This window comes from Grampus griseus, assembly GCF_964374135.1.
Source record: "Grampus griseus genome assembly, chromosome: 14".
In the NCBI taxonomy this organism is placed as follows: domain Eukaryota; kingdom Metazoa; phylum Chordata; class Mammalia; order Artiodactyla; family Delphinidae; genus Grampus; species Grampus griseus.
Genome location: NC_139008.1, coordinates 76242916 through 76262581, shown reverse-complemented (window position 1 = coordinate 76262581; position 19666 = coordinate 76242916). Strand labels below are relative to the sequence as shown.

Below are 19666 nucleotides of genomic sequence, written 5' to 3'. Positions count from 1 at the left end.
CCTGGTGGTGGTGGGCTTTTTCCCAGCCTGGCTCAGCCCCTTGGCTCAGCGGGTCCACCTAACACCCTCTGCTTCTTGTTCTGTTCCAGGGCGATTGCCAGACACGCGAGGAGGCGGTGGCGCTTGGTGTGGGCCTGTGTAACAATGGCTTCATGCACCACGGTAATCCGCCCCTTCCCCTTCAGCCCAGCCTCCCCGGGGTGGGGTGGGCATCCTGTCCTGGAACAGAAGAGCTGGCAGGGACCCTGGTCCCTGGTGCATTTTATGGCGGGGGGAAACTGAGGCCCAGAGAGAGCAAGTGGTGGGCTGGCGGCTGCCCAGCGTGCCCGTGGGTGAGCCTGGGCTGGATGCCGAGTGGGCCTGTGCTGCCCTTCCCCACCCCACCCGCCCCGTTCTTCACTGATGGGGACATCACTTCAGGTGGCCAGTGGGGACCAAGGTGGCTGGTAAAGATTGGCTGCAAAACACAGACCGGATGTGAGGTCAAATCCATGGACTTCCTAAGCCCTTCCTCCCTCATGGGATGTGGCCTCCCAGGGTGGGCAGTGAGGGTGGACGACGCGGACCTGGCCCACGGGCATCCGGGGAGGAGAGGAGCGGAGAGGGGTCCGTGGGGACAGAGGACGGGCGGGTTGTGAGCATGAGAGAAAGGAGGCCAGGGGGTCCTCGCCCCTCAGATGCCTCACTCCTCCCCACACAGGGAGAAGCACCTAAGAGGGAGAGAGGCGGACGGTCCGAGATGGTCCTGGGGCAGGAAGCTGGGGAGAGGGAGGGAGAAAATGGTTCCATTGACACCATTTTCAGTTAACACAGAAGTGATACTCTGCGTGCCCGGCCTCCTCCTAAGAACTCTGCATGTAGTAATGAGTTTCGTCCTTGGGGCGATCGATCCTTTGATGTTGGTATGAATGTCATCCCCGTCTGTAAACGAGGAATGGAAGCTCAGGCAGCTGGGGCACTTGCTCAAGGTCACCTGACAAGGAGGGGCTGGGATTTGAACCCAGGCAGGCTGGCGTCGCAGGCCACATGTCAACCACTGAGCTCTGTGGCCTGTCCTTGTGGCCCTTGGGGAGCCCTGAGGCTCCCACCCTTTTGGGACGAGTGGACTTTGAACCTCCACTGAGGAGCCTTTCTCCTGTTTCCAGAACACTCCCCAGGGCCTTGTCACTTGCAGTGTCTCGCCCGGGTGTCCCTCCCTCCCTGCCTCACCCGCTCACTTCTTCAGTGTTTCTACTCAATTCGTGCCTGCCCAGCGAGGTCACCTGGCCACCTGCTAGGATGGCTCCTCTCTTTCCTCACCCCCTGGACCAGCTCAGATTCGCTTTTCTCCCTGGAGCTGCTCTGTCCCTGCGAGGCTGATTCCACACCTCCCCTCCGTCTTTGCTCATCCTGCTGTCTTCCAGAGGCCGCCTCCTGCGTGCAGGCACTGTGCTAGGCTCTGGGGACCGGGGTGAGCACGCTGGATGCAAGTCTTGCCCTCGTGTGCCTGTACGCGCGTGTGCGCGTGTGCGAATCACACGACAGTAAATAAGTACATTTTCTGGACTCTTGTGAGTGTGTGAGGAGGACTTTGGCTCTTACTCTAGTGAGCTGGGCGTCCCGGAGGCTTCTGAGCAGGGGAAGGACGTGCCTGGCTGGGCTTCTGCAGGTCCCCTCTGGCTGCCTGCGGAGAGTGTCTGTGAGGGTGGGGGCGGAAGCAGGGGGCCAGGGAGAAGGCGGCTGTCACAGTCCAGAGGAGGGACCACGCTGCCTGGATGCACGTGGTGGCAGCGGAGGCCTGAGACTCGGGAAGGGCTTCTGGCCATTCCTCCTCCCGGCGTCTGCTCTGTGCTCCAGCTCAGGGGTTGGTAGACTCTGTCTGCAGAGGGTCAGACAGTAAATATCTTCGTCCTTGGAGGCCACGCGGTCTCTGTCACAGCCCAGCTCTGACCCTGTAGCCTAAAAGCAGCTGCAGGGGGATGTGTAAACAAGTGGGTGTGGCTCTAAGCCAGTAAAACTTCATTTAGTAAACAAGTTTTCTACCCCTGGTCTAGCTGCTGGATTTCCTCTCCCTTCAGCAGGGAGAGAGAGGCGCCCCGGGGTGACAGGTCATCGGATTTGCCCCCTGCCTCGTAGCCGGCAGGCCCGGTTTTGGGCCTGACTCGGCGGACTGCCGGCAAAGCCCTGCTCCTCCCCGGCCTCAGTTTCCCCATCTTTCCCTTCCCATCTGAGCTCAGCGCGGCCACGGCTCTGTGGGGTTGGGACTCACTCTGGGGCAGGTCGGGAGCCCGGCAGCCTCGGTCATTCCCGAAAGCCGCTCTGTTCCCTGCGGGGGCCCTCGCAGCTCCATCCCCCGCCTCCCGTCAGCTGGGCAGAGCCTCTCATTTGTGGGTGAGAGTAATTAGGGGTCCACCCCAGCTACTATTTTGGGAAGGCGGCTAGCTGAGGACACTGTGGAGGGGGTGATCCCAGGCAACAGCAACACCCACAGGGTCGCTCAGGGAGAGAAATTGCAGGGCGCGGTCCTTGCTCCCTTGTTCCTGCCACGAACTCAAAAATAGGCTGAAAGAGGAAAGGGCCAGATCCTAGGGTTGTGGCCGCTGCAGAATGCAGGTTAGGGTGCAGGGTGGGGCGTGGGGCGGGGCCCGTGGGGCGCCTCCCGTGGTGTCTGACCCGAGCTCCCGGGGCTCTGAGGTGTCCCCGGGGAGGGACCCAGAGGCCAGCGGTCCAGTGCCTTGGCACATACAGGGAAACTGAGGCTCACCATTGAATCCTCGCAGCCACCCCGGGAAGTTGGTGCTGTTATTATCCCCACAGATGAGGAACCTGAGGCGCAGAGAGGCTAAACGGCCGTGAAGTTGGGAGGGGCCGGGCAGGGATTTGAAGGTGGATCTGTGCCTGTCTCATGAAGCCTGGCCAGTGGCCTCGACTGGAAGTTGGGAGTGGTTGGCTCTCACCTGGCTGAGCTCCCTGACTCCGGGATTCCAGATGTTTCCCCACATATTTCAGCCGAGACACGAGACACAACACGGTGCTTCCTCTTCCCACTCCCTGAGTCTTTTAGCCTCGTGTTTACAGTGGAGGGGAAGCCAGCCGGCCTCCTGGGGCCTGGCTCCCAGCTCTGGGGAAAGCAGCAATTTGTGTGTCTGTTGTCTCCAAGGAGGTAATAGAGGTGGCCTGAGAACGGTGCTCACAAACAGCGAGCTGTCCCGGGAAAGGAAGGAGACAGGAAGGAAGGGCTCCTGATGCTTTCCATGTCACCAAAGGTCTTCGGGGATGGCGGGGACATCGCGAAGCTAAGGCAGCTGCTTGTCCTTTCAGGGACCGGCTGACTTCAGACGATTGCCTCGATTTCTCCCCTTTATTTAATTTGTCCTCGCCCCCATCTATCAGGCCAGGCTGGGCAGTATGGTGAAGAGGAGGAGCCTGGGCTCTGTGACCTTGGGCAGTTTATTTAGCTCCTCTGGGCTTCAGTCTTCCTGTCTTTAAAAGGGGTGCAGCAGGTCCTTCTTTGTCTGCGGAGTAAGTGAACTTAAGCCTGTATCCCCGGCGTGCCCTGCACGAGAAGGTATTTAGTTAAATTGTAATCCACAGGGACCACATCACATGCTGATTGTTACTGGTTCTTTTTATTCATTTTCCTGCGACTTGTCTTAGAACAGAGGTCAGAAGACTTTTTCTGTAAAGGCCCAGATAGTAAATATTTTAGATTTTGTGGACCATACAGTCTCTTGCAATTATTTAATTCTCTCATTGTGGCCCCAAAGCACCCCAGACAATATGTCAATAAATGGGTGTGGCTGTGTCCCAATAAAACTATTTCTAAAAGGCAGGAGTGGGCCACATTTGGCCCACAGGGACTGCGTGTGTTAGTCCCTGGTCTAAAGGGTTTCACTGTGGTCTCTTTCTGATTGTCAGTGAGGGTGAGTTCATACAACTGCTGCCCACTTAGATTTTCCCATATGTTAGTTGCTCATTCATATCCTTTGCCCTTTTATCGATGAGTTCCCCAGCTTTCTCTGGTTGATTTGTTGGAGTTTCCTGTATATTCTAGGTATTTATTCTTTGTTGGTTTTAGACAGTACAATTAGTTTTGAATCTGCGGCCTGCCTATGGCCTTCCTACTGAATGGAAGAAGTCCTTAATTTTATCATAGTGCTTTCTGGGGGGTCTCGTATATGAGCTCCTTTTCTGCTCTAGGACAGAGAGATTCTCCTGCATCTTGTTTGGTGAGCTTTAGCTGTTCTGTTCCTATGTAGGTCTTTAATCCAAAAGGAGTTTATTGTTATATATGGTATGAGGTAGGGATCCGGTTTTATTTTTTCTTTTCCCGTGAGTCAGTTTTCCCTGTACCATCTGTGGAACACTCCACGTGATCGTTCAGCATCCATCAGACGCTGAGTTCCCGTAAACACAGCGTCCTCTTACGTGATTGCTGTTCTCTTCCGCTGGCCTTTAATCTGCCTCTGCTGTGGTTCCACACAGGTTTTGTTACCATGGCTTTGTAATATGCCTTTATAGCAGTGGGGCGAGTTCAGCTTTTTCAAGGGAAGTCAGAAAGCCAGGCTTTTATGTTGAATATCCTAATGTGTTAGTATTGGCACAGGATTTTACTTAATAGAGCACCGTGCTGGCCAAACCAAACTTGTCCAGGGGCTGGTTCCGGCCCGTGGCTGCCAGTTGGCATATGCTCCTGAAAGCTTCCCGTGTGAGCCTGACCTTGCGCTTGCATGTCTGTGGGTTCACAGTGCTGGAGAAGAGCGAGTTCAAGGATGAGTCCCAGTACTTCCGTTTCCACGCAGACGAGGAGATGGAGGGAACCAGCAGCAAGAACAAACAGCTTCGCAGCGACTTCAAGCTGGTGGAGAACATTCTGGCCAAGCGCCTGCTGGTAGGAGCAGAACTGTGCCGCTGCATCTTCCTTCCCAGACCCGCCTGCAGGCCCGGGAACTGGGCAACCTTCAGGTTACGGCTGGAGACTTTGAGGTCAACTTGGAGTACCCAAGAGTATGGGGGATTCTAGGTGGTGGCTGGCAACGCTGCCCAGAGGCCAGGTTGCTTTACTGGACAGACTACCCTCTTGACAGATGAGATTGGGCTCGCTGGGCTCCTTTTCTTTTCCTTCCCATCTCCCCTTGTCTGCCCCACACCCCAGCCTAGCCTTGTGCAGGGAGGATGGCCTCCTGAGTCCTGCAGGACTCCTCTTGCACACGAAAATCTTGTGTCTTCTGGGCTGTCACCTTGTCCTTGTTGAGTTGCTGTAAATAGCCTTGCAGTTAAGGTAGAATATTTACCAGCCTGTTCAGATGTTTTACTAGCCTAGCCCACAAATGCTGTTTCTCTCCCCCTGGTGAGCAGCGGCCTCCATCTTAAGGCCTGGCCCACAGCAGGCAACTGGGAGAGAGCCTTGGAGAGGTTCGGTCTCTTGTCATTGCCAGAGTTGAGGCCGAAGTCCACCTGATGGGAAGGCAGCTCCATTAACTTCTTTCCTATAGTGCTTATGGGGGCTGCTGTTCCAATTCCCATTTATTGCACAACAAAGCCCTCCAGTACTCCCAATCACACTTAGGATAAATCCAGTCTCTCACCATGGCCTTCAAGACTCGTCATGCCTCTCCGGCTTCATCTCCTGTGCTCTCCCCTTCTTCGTCCCACCCACCCCAGCCACTCCAGCCACCCTGATCTTCTTTCTTATCCTCCAATACCTTGGAGCCTGTCTCAGGGCCTTTGCACATGCTGTGCCCTCCGCCTGAAGCACTTTTCTCCACCCTTTATAAACTTCTGTTCCTCACTTTATTCAGGTCTCAGCTCAGGTATCACCTTCTCTGGCCCCGCTGCCACACCACTTCCTGTCCCTTTAAGTCATTTGTTAATTCAAACTACATACACTCCCTGCACCACATTCTATAGTTCTTTGTTTGTAGTCTGTCTCCCCCAGTAGATAGTCAGCTGCACGAGGGCAGGAACCGTCTGTCTTGTTCAGTGCTGTTTCTGGAACAGTAAAGTACCTGGCCCATATAACAGGCAGCAGCTCAGCACATATCTATTGAACGAATAAATGCATTTCCCTGTATCCCCACCACCACTGACCCCCCCGAACCCACCAACCTGCCTGTCATCCTGTGATGGGGAGGGACGGCTCCTCCCTAAACCCCCTTCCTGTCCCCAAGTTCTTGGTGGCCGGATACCTTTGGATCTATTTTATTCATTAAGTCAGTAAGTTGTTATTGAGCACCTACTGTATGCCAGCAGATGGGGAGACAGTGGTGCATAAATAAGGAGGCTCCGTCCTCAGGTTGGGGAGAGGAAGGGGAGACAGGCAATGAAAAGTAACCTAATACGTGTGGTCAGCAGCAGGCTGAAGCACGAGCCCAGTGGCGGGTCTTCACGTGACAGATACGTATTGAGCATCTTCTGCGTCCTGGCACCATCCTGCCGCACCCCACCCCCCAGTCTGTACCCTGAGTAGATCTGGGGCACGAAGAGCTGGCAGGATCACGGTTCTCACCATGGGGGCCAAGGTGAGGTTGGCTCCAGGCCCCCCTCCCTGCCTCACCATCTCTCCTGCCTCGGACCCTCAGATCCTGCCCCAGGAGGACGACTATGGCTTCGACATCGAGGAGAAGAACAAGGCCGTGGTGGTGAAGTCGGTCCAGAGGGGCTCGCTGGCGGAGGTGAGGCCGCTCAGAGGGGCCGCCCTGGCTCGGGCTGGGTGCGGATGGGAAAGTGGGGCATCTCTCCTCGTTTCTTGAGGCAGGCCGGCTCAGAAAGCCCTGGGATGTCAGTGGTCCCTCCTTGTTCATTGCCCTGGTGGGGAAAACGAGGGTGGGGCAGTCTTGTCTGCAGAACCCACGGCTTGGGGCTGCCCTCCCGGCATGTGCCACCGGCTCCCCCTGCTGGCCGTACGGGGTGGTGCATGAAAACGACCCGAGAGTCTGAATCCGCTCCGATTATGGAACAAATATCCGGGGTTACTGTGACATGGATACAAGGTCTGGAGCAGGACAGCCAAGGATTCAGCCCCGGGTCCTCTCAGCTGTTCCCAGGGGGTGTGCAGGTGGGTGGGAGAGAGGCACCTGCCGCTTTGTCCAGGTGCTCTGGTTGCTTCCTCGTAGCGATTAGCAATGTGTACGGCTGCGAGTAGCCACATGCTGGCCTCAGTGGCAGGAACCGCGGGGCTTCATTTTTCTAATAACATAAGCAGTGAGAAGGAGGTGGTTGTGTCTTGGTTCGGGGTCGATGTCTCTTTGACTTTCCTGGCCAAGCCCTCGTGGTCACAAGGTGGCTGCCCCAGGTCCATGCCTTGTGTCCTCACACGGCTGGGCGGGAAGCACTGACAGCTCCTCCTCAGGGGAAAAGCGTCTTTCCCGTTAGCGCCCCCTGTAGGCCTCCCTCCATAGCTCGTTGGCCAGAACGGGTCTCCCCAGCGCCCTAACTGCTTACCACAGAGGGGAGCGGGGCCGCCCTGGGAGGCTCCCGCTGGTTGTGCTTGGTGCCTGGTGCCGGCTCTGTGCTGCCTGAGTGCATTCAAGGCTCCTTAGTGAGGAGGAGAAGGGAGGGGAGGGGCCAGTTACCTGGTGTGCTTGTCTCCCGCCCCACCCCCGCCCAGATGGCCGGCCTGCAGGTGGGGAGGAAGATCTACTCCGTCAACGAGGACCTGGTGTTCCTGCGGCCCTTCGCAGAGGTGGAGTCCATCGTCAGCCAGTCCTTCTGTTCCCGCCGCCCGCTGCGTCTCCTGGTAGCCACCAAGGCCAAAGAGTGAGTGTCTCCCCGGGTGGGGTGTCTGGTGACCTTCCTCTCAGGTTGAGGAGTTGCCCGAGTCCTAGAGGTGTTGCTGGGGGCCCGAGCCATCCCGATTCCCCGTGCTTTGGGCTCCTTCTGCAGGCACGTGACACAGTGCTGCTGCCTTTGTTCAGTCGACAGATGTTTGAGTGCCTGCTGTGTGCCCACTGGTGTGTCAGGCTCTGAGGATGCAGCCCCGTCTGGATAGATTCATTTCTACCCTCGTAGATCTCAGTCTGTTTGGAGGGTAGAGCAGGAGACAGACAAAAAACAAAGCAGAAAAGTAAGAGACGTACTGAGCCAGGTAGTTCAGGTAGTAGTGAGTGTGGACCAATATATAAAGCTGGTACAGGAGATGGGCTGTGTGGAGGGGTGGTGGTCAGGGAGATGCCCCTGAGAACTGAGGTGAAGACCTGAAGGAGGTAAGGGAGCGAGTCAAGGGGACTTCTGGAGGAGGAGGGTTCCAGGCAGGGGAAACAGCGAGTGCAAAGGCCCTGGGGTGGAACTGTGGCTGGTGTGTTTGAAGAACAATGAGGAAGCTGATGGGGCTGGAAGAGAGTGAATGAGAAAGAGGGGTGGGCAATGAGGTCAGCCAGGCCCTATAGGGCCTGTGCCCACGTTAAGGACCATGGAGCTACTGGAAGGTTCTGAGCAGAGGGGCGGCATGATCTGATGTAGGTTCTGGCCGAATCTCTCTGGCTGCAGGTGGAGAAGAGATTGTCAGGGGCAGAGGTAGAAGCAGGGGGAGTGGTAAGGAGGCTGGTGGCCCAGCCCCGCGTGGCAATGGTGGGGTGGAGAGAAGTGGTCGGGTACCAGATATAGGTACAGGGAGAAGCATTTTCTATTTTATAACCTGTGGATTTGGTTTTCACTTCTCCCTTCTATTTAAGGCAGATGCTCCCGGTTTTCTATTGATGAGAGTGATGGAAAGTTTTAAATAGGATTATTTTAGTAAAAAGACGTGTCAATTTAAGGAAAATGATTGATAGTTTGGTGGGTATGTAGAAGCGGCAGAAATCACCAAGGTGGAACGTTCCTGCTTCAAGTTCCAGAAATACCTCGTGTTTGAGAACAGGCTCTCAGGACGGCCCTATCTGGCAGGTGGGGACGATCCAAGGCCCAATGTAGGGGGCACGCCCTTGGTAGGGAAGCTCCTGGATTAATGACACCTGCCGTATGACCCTGGGAAGGTGTTGCCCACTCTGCCCTGGTGACCCACCGCAGAATGGCCAACACCTGGGCTTTCAAATCATGCTCTCTGGGGGACACGTGGGCATTTTTCTAGAGTCCACACCAAGATGTGCTGGGTCACTTGTCACTCTCCCAAATCTGTGATTATTGAATAAAATGTTCACTGGCCAAGGTGCTGGTCTGGCTGCCACGAGGCCTCCTCTCACCAAGAGAATGATGGAGAAGGGGTAGGAGGGTGAGTGGGAATTTCTGTGCATGGACTGAATCTCCAAGGGTGGGCCAGCTGGTTCTGATCAATCAAAGATCCTGCTGCCGTGGGCTTTGGTTAGACGAGGTTTCTCTATACATTTGGACAGCGTGGTGCTACTGCTGTCTGGGGTTTGATTTCCCAAAAGCCTGGGGGGGCAGGGGCTCCCGGGGTGACCCCCTGGGCTGTCGGGAGCGGTACTGCTTTACCTTATGGCTGCTTTTGCTTGCTGCAGGATCATCAAAGTCCCCGATCGTCCAGAGGCTCTGTGCTTCCAGATCCGTGGAGCTGCCCCGCCGTACGTCTATGCTGTGGGGAGAGGTGAGCGGGAGCCTAAGAGGTGGAGAGGGGAGCTTTGGGAGATGGGTTTGTGTGTGTGTGGAAGGAGTTCAGAGGCCCCCAAACCATTACCTCCAGGCCTGTGCTTCTTAGTGCACCATTAGCACTTACCTTCTTTGCCTGAAGCCAAGGCTTGCAAACTCTTGTGGAGGGGGGGTCAGGCAGTTACAAATGGGCAACTAAAATGAAGGCACTAGGGAGTGGCGAGGACTATGGCAAAGTGAGAAAAATACATGTTCAATCGAAAAGGGGCAGTTTTTCTTCAGCTGAAGCTCATTATTGCCAGGCAGGAATGTGGACCTCCTCCGGCCATATTTGGTTTTTTTTTTTTTTAAAGAAACCAGAAATAGGAATTTGGCCACACTTCTGTGGCCAGATAGATCCAGGCCATAGGCCAGCAGTTTGAGACCTCTGATTTCTTATTGCCTTCTCTTGTGTGCTGTTTAAGAGGTTACTCTGTCCAGGAGATGAAACCAGATTGACCTGAGATACAGGATTCCCAGCCCTCTTTGCATCTGAGGGCCCCGTTTTTAAAGTTGAAACATTCATTGCCCACTCTTGTGGTCATAGTTGTACTTTTAATATGTATTGATCGAAAATGCATGTCACGATAGAAAGCTATGGAGAATTTGTTAATATCTTCAAGTAGGTTTTAATTTTATTTATCCCTAAAGCAGTGGTTCTCAACTGAGGGCAGTTTCACTCTCCAGAGACATCTGACAATGTCTGGAGACATCTTTGGTTGTTATAACTTGGGGTGCGGGTGCTACTGGCATCTCATGGGTAGAGACCAGGGATGGTGCTGGACATCCTCCAGTGCCCAGGACAGCTCCCCACAGCAGAGAATTATGCAGCCCAGAATGTCAGTAGTGTTGAGGTGAGAAACCCTGCCTTAGAGCAGAATAGGTGTGTATAGGCAAACTAGGCAAAAATAGTAAGACAGGTGACATTTCTTGAGTCCTTACTAAGAGCCAGGTACGGGGCTAAATGTTTAACATGTTTCAACTCACCGAATCTCTCAAGAACCCTATGAGTAGATATTATTAGTGTCTTCATTTTACAGACGAGGCAGCCAAGGCACAGAGAGGTTATGGAACTTGCCTGAGGTCCCACAGTTGGTCAATGACAGAGCCAGAATTTGAACCCGGGCTCCTGGGGTCCAGGCCTGTACTTGTCCGCATCACACCACGCAGGCCTGATTTTTTTTCCTGTGTACAAAGCTTGACATTCACTTGCATTTCTAGACCCTTCATATTAACCACACAAAACCCTGGGGTCTAAGCCCTGCAGTTTGGGAGTTGTGGTATAGCTGAGAAAACATGCCCTTAGAGTTTGGTAGACCTGGGTTCAAAACCTGCCTTATCCTAGGCACGTGACCTTGAGAGAGTCACTTTGCCTCTCCGAGCCTCTGTCTCCCTGTCTGCAAAACGGGGCTGATCCCGGCCCCAGTATCATGGGTTGTAGTTGGACTTTAAAGGAGATGAAGCTCTAGAGTGAAACGTTTCTGGATTCAAGTCCATTCTCCCTTGCTGCATGACCTTGGGCTAGCTGCTGCTTCTCTGAACCTCAGTCTCTTCTTCTGCAAAATGGGAATGCCAGTCCCTGTCCTGCCCACTGGCATGGGGTGGAGAGTGGCTGCAGGGTGCGGGGAATGGAGGTGGCGTTTGGGGGAGTTGGGGTGGTGGGTGGGGTGGGTGACAGGTTCATCTGGTTACTTGCCCTTGCCTGGCACTGCCCCAGGCTCTCTTCGCCTGGCATCCAGCCTCGAGCACTCTTGTCCCCCTTAGGCTCTGAGGCCGTGGCCGCAGGCCTCTGTGCCGGCCAGTGCATTCTGAAGGTCAATGGCAACAACGTGATGAACGATGGAGCCCCAGAGGTCCTGGAGCACTTCCAGGCTTTCCGGAGCCACCGAGAAGAGGCCCTGGTGAGCCCCCCAGCAGCTAAGGGGATGGGGAAGCCCTGCTCATTGGCGTAGGGGCTGAGGACCACGTTCCCTTCTCTGGGGAAAAGCCTGAAGGCACCACAGCATTTTGGGTGGGGTGGGGTGGGGTGGGGCTGCCTACCTGGCAGGGCTGAGCTGGGCTTGGGCTCTAGGACCTCTCTGCTTCCTAAACCTCATGGCCTTGGTTTTCATAGCTGTGAAACGGGTGTGATAAGACCCTCTTTTCTTACCACATGGGCACGTCGGGCAAATAATCACGTCAGTGGTAAAAAATTGATGTTATACTTGGGTTGGGGACCAGAGTTCTGTGGAGGGTGATCCTAATTCATTGGTTCATTTAATAAGTGTTTATTGAGCACCTGCTGTGTGCCTGGCATGTCTCGAGGCCCTGGGGCCACGGGAGAGACAAGGTTTCTGCTCCCATGGAGCTGACTTACATTTCCTAAGGCTCCTCCTTCCCTGGCTTCTGTGTGGAGCATAGACTATAGACAGTGAGGGCTGAATGTGACTGCAGGTCCCTCAGGAAGGTTCCAGAGTGAAGTCTGGGAATGCTCTCTGAAGGTGGTGTTGCCGACAGGCTAAAAGCCTGAGCTTTGGAATTAGGGAACAGTGTGCACCTCGGCCCCTTCCCTTCCTCCCTGGGCTCCTGGCGTCGTGGCCGCCCCTCTTACTCTGCTCCCTGCACAGGGCCTGTACCAGTGGGTCTACCACACCCACGAGGATGCCCAGGAGGCCCGGGAGGCCCCCAGCGAGGACCCTAGTGGCGAGGGGGCCCGAGAGGAAGACCAGTCCAACTCAGGTAACAGGACAGGTGGGCCGTGTGACGGAGGTGCCAGTAGGGACTGGGTCCTCCTCTGTGTGCACAGCCCTCCCGATCCCATCCAGTCCATCTCGACGCCATGGGTTCTGTGTTAGTCTCTGACTGCTGCCGTAACAAAGTACCGCAAACCTGGTGGTGTAAAACAACACACACTGGGGGCTTCCCTGGTGGCGCAGTGGTTGAGGGTCCGCCTGCCGATGCAGGGGACGCGGGTTCCTGCCCCGGTCCGGGAAGATCCCACATGCCGCGGAGCAGCTGGGCCCGTGAGCCATGGCCGCTGAGCCTGCGCGTCCGGAGCCTGTGCTCCGCAGCGGGAGAGGCCACAACAGTGAGAGGCCCGCGTACCGCAAAAAAAACACAACCAAACAACACACATTTATTATGTTACAGTTCTGGAGGTCAGGAGTCCGAAGTGAGACTCACCAGGCTATAGTCAGGGTGTCAGCAGGGCTGCTTCCTTTCTGTGGCTTTATGGGAGAATCCATTCACTTGCCTGTTTCAGGTTCTAGAAGCTTGGCTCGTGGCCCCCTTCCTCCATCTTCAGAGCCAGCAGTGTTGGCCTGCGTCCTTCTCACACTGCCACCTCCCTAATTCTAACTCTCCTGACTCCATCTTCCCCATTTAAGAACCCTTGTGATTACACTGGGTTCACCTGGATCACCTGGAATAATCTTACTGTAAAGTCAGCTGATAAGCAACTCTATTTCCAGCTGCAACCCCAATTCCTCCTTGCCGGGTAACATAGCGTACGCACAGGGCCCAGGGATGGGATGTGGGTATCTTTTAGGGGTTGTTATTCTTTTTCTTTTAATATTTTGTTGCAGTGTTTGTTTTGTTTTATAAATTTATTTATTTTATTTTTGGCTGCATTGGGTCTTCATTGCTGCGCGCGGGCTTTCTCTAGTTGCAGCGAGTGGGGGCTACTCTTTGTCGCAGTGCGCGGGCTTCTCATTGCGGTGGCTTCTCTTGTTGCGGAGCGTGGGCTCTAGGCACGCGGGCTTCAGTAGTTGTGGCTCGTGGACTCTAGAGTGCAGGCTCAGTAGTTGTGGTACACGGACTTAGTTGCTCCACAGCATGTGGGATCTTCCTGGACCAGGGCTCGAACCCATGTCCCCTGCATTGGCAGGCAGATTCTTAACCACTGCGCCACCAGGGAAGCCCCAGGGACTGTTATTCTGTCCACCACGGGCTCCCATGTTTTTCTCTCTGCCCAGCCTCAGCCCTGGACCCCCAGACCTGTCATTCTACCTGACATCCCCGGATGTCTAACAGGCATCATGGCCAAAATTGAACTCCTGAACTTCCTCTGAAGCTTGTTCCTCCCCTCAGGGTCCCCTCTCCATCCTTCCAGATTCTTAGGCCCCAAACTCAGAGTTCTCCCTGACTGTTCTTTCTCCTGTATCCTGCCGCCTTGCTTCCAGCATCCAGGCTCATTGCCTGTACCTTCCCCTTGCAACCAGAATCACCACCTCCATCGCTGCCTGGTCCGAGCCACCATCATTTCTCACCAGGACTATTGTAATGGCCTGCTCACTCTTCTCCCTGCCCTGCCTTACCTCTCCTCCTATAGGCTAGTCTCAAAAAATAGAACAGAACCTTCCAGTGGCTTCCACCCTATGCAGGGCAAAGACCAAGTCCTTGTCATGGTTTTCCAGGCCCAGCCTTGCTTCCCAGCCTCACCTCTCATCACTTTCCCACTTGCCCTCACTGCTCCATCCACTCCAGCCTCTTGTTCTTAAATACCAAATGGACTCCTGCCCCAGGGCCTTTGCACTTGCGGTTCCCTCCGCCTGGAATGCTCTTCCCCTGAGTACTTCTTACCCATGCTCCTCACCTCACTCAGCTCTCTGCTCAAATGTCACCTCCTCAGAGAGGCCACCTTGAGTGCTGTAATTAAATAAGCCCTTTCTGTCCCTCAGTGTCTCCTTATCCTGCTTTATTTTTCTTCACCATGTGCATTACTTGACATATATCATACAGTTATTTATTGCTTTTCTCTGTTTTCCCCACTAGCGTAAGCTCCCCGAGGGCAGGGATTTTGTTTGTTTTATTCCTTGCTGGATGCTCCGAGCCTTGAACTGTGCCTGGCGCGTCGTAGGCGCTGAGTGAATACTTGTAGTTTGAATAATAGCCCCTCCTCTCCGGTTGCTTCTCTGGACTCTGCCCCGTACTTCTGCTGGGCTGGGGGTGGGGGCAGATGCCATGGGTAGACCAGGGGCTTGGGTGCCTCTGTGTCCAACAGCTCTGGGCTCCTGACTGGTGACTTTGGGGTCAGAAAAGAACCAGGGTTTATGGGGTTGGCTGGGGAGCTATCCTGCACTGCTGAAACACCCACAGCCTGGCAGAGGGGTCCTAAAGGGGACAGGCTGATGGGGAGGGGGGAGAGGCCAGCTGGCAGGTGTGAGCTCAGTTTGTGCCCCTCTGAGAGGAATGGGCTGTGGGCCTCCTTCCTCAACACGTGGGCGACCCCTGATGATGACCGTAAACCACGCTGAGAGGAGTTGGCGGTTTCTACTCTTCTGTTCAACAAGTAGAAGCACCTACTATGTGCCAGGTTCTGTTCTAGGAGCTGGGAGACACGAGTGAGCAAGGCAGACAGGGTCCCTGCCCTCAGGACACGGACGTGAGGGGAGCCAGACAGTGAACAACAGAACAAAAAACCTGACAAGTGGTGACACAGTATGAGGGTGAGGGGAGAAGGAGTGATGGGGTGTGTGTTGAGAGGTCCTCTTTGGAGCTGGTGGGGAGGAAGGCAGTTCACGCCAATAAAGTGTCTACTTTCTCCTTAAATACATCACTGCCTAGCTGTGTGGCTCTGAGGAGTCACAGCCTCTCTGGACCCATATTAATCAGGACTGAAACTGAGCTACATAAAAACATTGGCTCAGCAAACTAAGATGTCTGAGTAGGGTCAGCAAGCTTCAGTTCTCGCTCAGTCCAGCACTTTATATAGTGAAGAGGCTCTTGCTTTTTCTCCAGTTCTCAGCTCTTCTCCCTCTGTGTTGGTTTCCCTCTTACATGCTGTTTTTCCCACCTGGTGGCTCTAGTGACTTGGGATCCAGTTGAAAAAGAGAATGTCTCCTTCTCTTTGCAGATGCAACAGAAGTGCCAGACTTTACTCTCATTGACTCAGCTTGGGTCACGTGCTCACTCCTGAACCAATCACTATGAACAGAGGAAATCAAACATGCTGATTGGCCAGGCCTTTGCCTCTGGGGGAGGATGTGGTTGGGGGGAGCCCTTTTCTGAGCCACATAGACTGAGAAAGGGGCTCAAGGGTAGATTCCTAGAAGGACAATCTTCTAGAACAAGAGGTGAACGATAGCGGGCTGGCAAAAATGAACAGAGCTGCAGCACTTTAGTCCCCCCATCCGTCCAACACAAGCCATCTGCGGTGCTGGGTCAGGAGGCTGGCTTGGTGTGGGGTGGTGCCCCCTCCTCAGGGCTGCCTGTCCCTCTGGCTTCCAGCCTTCCCCCTGCTGTCCCTGGGTCCCCAGCTGAGCCTGCACGAGGACAGCCCTGTGGTCAGCCTGACGGTGGACAACGTGCACCTGGAGCATGGCGTGGTGTACGAGTACGTGAGCACAGCGGGCATCAAGTGTCACGTGCTGGAGAAGATCGTGGAGCCCCGTGGCTGCTTCGGCCTCACTGCCAAGGTCTTGCTGGGTGCTGCCCTGCCCTGGGGGGTGGGGCAGCCTGATTCCCATGTCCTCAGAGTTAGCCTGGAGCCCTGCATCCTAGTTCCTCCCCCTCCACTCGGTAGCTGTGGGGCTTAGGAGACTGACTTGTTATCTCTTAGCCTCAGTTTACTCATCTGCTAAATGGGCCAGTAATAGAGCTGACCTCACACACGTATTATGAGGCATATAGTAGTCACCCCAGATAAACCCATTAAGACCCTCCCAGGTGCACAGCGAGTGCTCAGTAGCTGTTAATATTTCTGCAGATCCTTGAGGCCTTTGCCACCGATGACAGTGTCTTTGTGCAGAACTGTGGGCGGCTTATGGCCCTGAGCAACAACATAAGGACCATGTCCCACTATGAGTTCCGCAACATCTGTGACACCAAGCTGGAGAGCATCGGCCAGAGGATCGCCTTGTACCAGGAGGTGCCTGCACCCTACAGGGTCTCAACTTGGGGTATTTTGGTTGTAAAAGTCAAAACCCAACCCAATTTAGCTTAAACAAACAGGAGAATTTATTGGTTTATATTACTGAAGCGTCCAGAGGTGAGCTTCAGGCATGGTTGTATCCAGGCACTCAAACATCACACTATTACAAGAACAGGGCCTCTCTCTTTCTCTTGACTTTATTTTTCTGTCTTGGCTTTGCTCTCAGGCAGTTCCTTTTCATGTGGTGCCAACATGGCCCCCAATGGCTCTAGCCTTAGCAACCCCAGTAGAAAAGGAACTCGAAGAGAGCTTTTGTTGACTTGGCTTGGGTCCCTTGCCTAGGCCTGTACCAGTCTCTGCAAGGATGGGGAGGTAGCCTTACCTGAACCTCACGGACTGTGGGTCAGGGAGAGATGTTCCTCAAGGACAGCTCAGGTGCAGCTAAAATGGAGAAATGAACGTGGGTAGGTACTTGGAGGCCTCACGTTTCTCCAGGCCTTCCCTGAAATCTGGGTCCAGTAAAAGGCACTGCAGGGGAATTTACTTTTCCATTTGGAGCTATTGACATTTTGTCCAATTTTGGATTGTCTGACCTAGGCCAGGATAAAGCGGGTACTGGTGGTGGGCCAGGATTTCCAGACCCCTGTATCACGACTCCACGTCCCCCACCTTTCTCAGTTTGCAGCTCAGCTAAAGAGCAGGGTCAGCCCGCCCTTCAAACAAGCACCCCTGGAACCCCATCCGCTGTGTGGCCTGGACTTTTGCCCCACCAATTGCCACGTCAACCTCATGGAAGTGTCCTACCCCAAGACTACTCCCTCGGTTGGCAGGTCCTTCAGCATCCGCTTTGGTCGCAAACCCTCCCTCATCGGCCTTGACCCAGAGCAAGGTAACTGTGTGTGTCTGTCAAAAACTGTGTCCAGATCTCACACTACAGATACTTAAACAGAAGTATGTCTGAAGGCCAGCAGTCCAGAGCTGGATTGATAGCTCCACGGTCATCAGGGATCCAGGCTCCTTCTATCTTTCTGTGCCACCATCTCTAGATGTTGCTTTTATCCTGAAGGATGCCTCATGGTATATAGAATGGCTGCTGGAGGACCAGCCATCATGTCTACATTCCAGGCAGGAAAAAGATCACAGTAGTTAAAAGTATATTAGCACCAAACCGAAACTTTCTTACTGAAGTAATTCAATGTATTAAAAGAATATTTAAAAGAGAAATATTTCTCATTCATTGGGATCCTTAAAATGAATTTGTATACCTCTGTCTAAGGGGCTTGTGGGTGTCTGGGGGCTGTTTCCAAGTGAACTCTCCCTCCCTCCACTGTAGGTCACCTGAACCCCATGTCCTACACCCAACACTGCATCACCACCATGGCTGCCCCATCCTGGAAGTGCCTACCTGCTGCGGATGGGGACCCCCAAAGCCAGGGTCCCAACGACAGCAGCTTTGGGTCAGCCAATGGAACCCTTGGCCAGGAGCACCGGGGTTTGAGCTTCCTACTCAAGCAGGAGGACCGTGAGATCCAGGATGCCTACCTGCAGCTCTTTACCAGACTGGATGTGGCCCTGAAGGAGATGAAGCAATATGTTACCCAGATCAACAGGTGAGCCCTGGGCCCAGGAGAGAATGGCCCGAGTGTCAGGGTCAGGATTTCTCAACATCAGCGGCATCAACATTTTGGGTAGGATCATTCTTCGGAGTTGGGAGCTGTCCTGTACATTGTAGGCTATTAGTGGTATCCCTGCCTTCTACCCACTAGATGCCAGTAGCACCCCCTTCCCCAGTTGTGACAATCACACATGTCTTCAGACATTGTCAAATGCCCTCTGGGGGGCAAAATCACCCCTGATTGAGAACCACTGATCTAATGAAAGGATGGATGTAGACAGCATCATCAGTAGAAGCTAAAACTATTTGTTGACAGGTTTGGGGGGAACTTTATCATTTTAATGTTGCAGAAAGAGAGACGGCTAGACGTGATGTCCCTTTTGGTGCGAAGCAGCAGGACACACGCACTGCATCACCTACAAAACGTTCTTGCAGCACAGGTCGCACCATTCTCTGATCAAAGTTCTAGGTCTCACTACTCAGCTGGAGGACTGGGTTTTAAGGGAGGATGAAATGCACCTCAGGGACGCAGTTGGCTAAATTCAGAGGGTGGGTGATTCTAGATGACAAATGACCCAGTTTCTTTAACAAATAAATGATTGGAGGGGAAGCAGGTACAGGGAGGCGGGGGAGGAGGAACTGTTAGGGAAGAGACTTGAGAGACACATCAACCGAATACAGTGTCTGGACCTGGTTCGGGTTCTGTTTCTAACATACCATCTGTGAGAAGACACTTTGGGGAGCATCAGGGATCCCGTGGTCTGGGAACTAGATGGTATTATGGAATGATTGATTTAGTTAGGTGTGGTAACAGTGACTGGTTATGTTTACAACAGTGTTTCTCAGCCTCAGTACGGTTGACATTTTGGGCCCGATAATTCTTTGTTGTGGGATACTTAGTGGCATTCCTGGCCTCTACTCCTTGGATGCCAGTAGCTAGCCCACCCCTCCCTGCCCTGCTTCAGTTGTGACAACTAAAAATGTCTCTGGACGTTGCTAAATGTTTGCGCCTGAGGGAACTTGCTAAATTGCTAACCGTTTCCTGGAGTGGGAGAGTGGGGGACAGAAAGCACCCTCAGTTGAGAACTGTTGCTTTAAAAATAAATCCTTATGTGCTGGAGACACATATGGAAGTGTTTATAGGGGAAATTATATGATATCTTAGGTTTGTTTTAAACACTCCAGAAAAAGAAAAAGCAACAGGAAAGATGGAGGAAAGAAAAGTGGATCCTGAGTTGCCACTGTTGAAGCTGGCAGCTGGTTACCTGGGGTCCATCATACTGGTCCCTCTCCTTTTGTGTATGATAGAAATTGTCAATGAGAATAGGAAAAATAATGTAGGGTCTGGAGGCAGGAGGCCTGGGTTTGATCCTGGCCCTGCCACTTATTAGCTGTGTGACCTTAGGCAAGTCACTTAACCTCTCTGAGCCTTGATGGTCTCACCTGTTAAAATGGGGCTAATCATAATACCGACCTCATTGAGATGTAGTAGGATTATTATCAGCCAGGGTTTACTGATCACTTACAAGGCACCAGACACTCTTCTAAGCACTTTACATATTTTAACTCCCTTAATCTTTACAGCAGCTTAGGACATAGATAGTGATATTACTCCAGATGAGGAAACTGAGTCTCAGAGA

General features: G+C 53.7%; 1 protein-coding gene across 1 annotated transcript in view; it reads left to right on the top strand.

Annotated features, from left to right (window-relative positions):
* Positions 1-19666, top strand: part of PREX1 (phosphatidylinositol-3,4,5-trisphosphate dependent Rac exchange factor 1) — a 76757-nt gene that overhangs the window by 35804 nt on the left and 21287 nt on the right. The window contains exons 10-20 of the mRNA XM_082670845.1: positions 90-162; positions 4728-4870; positions 6561-6653; positions 7589-7737; positions 9435-9520; positions 11326-11462; positions 12168-12279; positions 15769-15956; positions 16247-16408; positions 17090-17300; positions 17745-18021. Of these exons, the coding sequence (XP_082526971.1) occupies positions 90-162; positions 4728-4870; positions 6561-6653; positions 7589-7737; positions 9435-9520; positions 11326-11462; positions 12168-12279; positions 15769-15956; positions 16247-16408; positions 17090-17300; positions 17745-18021 (1631 nt within the window). The remainder of the gene's footprint in view (positions 1-89; positions 163-4727; positions 4871-6560; positions 6654-7588; positions 7738-9434; positions 9521-11325; positions 11463-12167; positions 12280-15768; positions 15957-16246; positions 16409-17089; positions 17301-17744; positions 18022-19666) is intronic.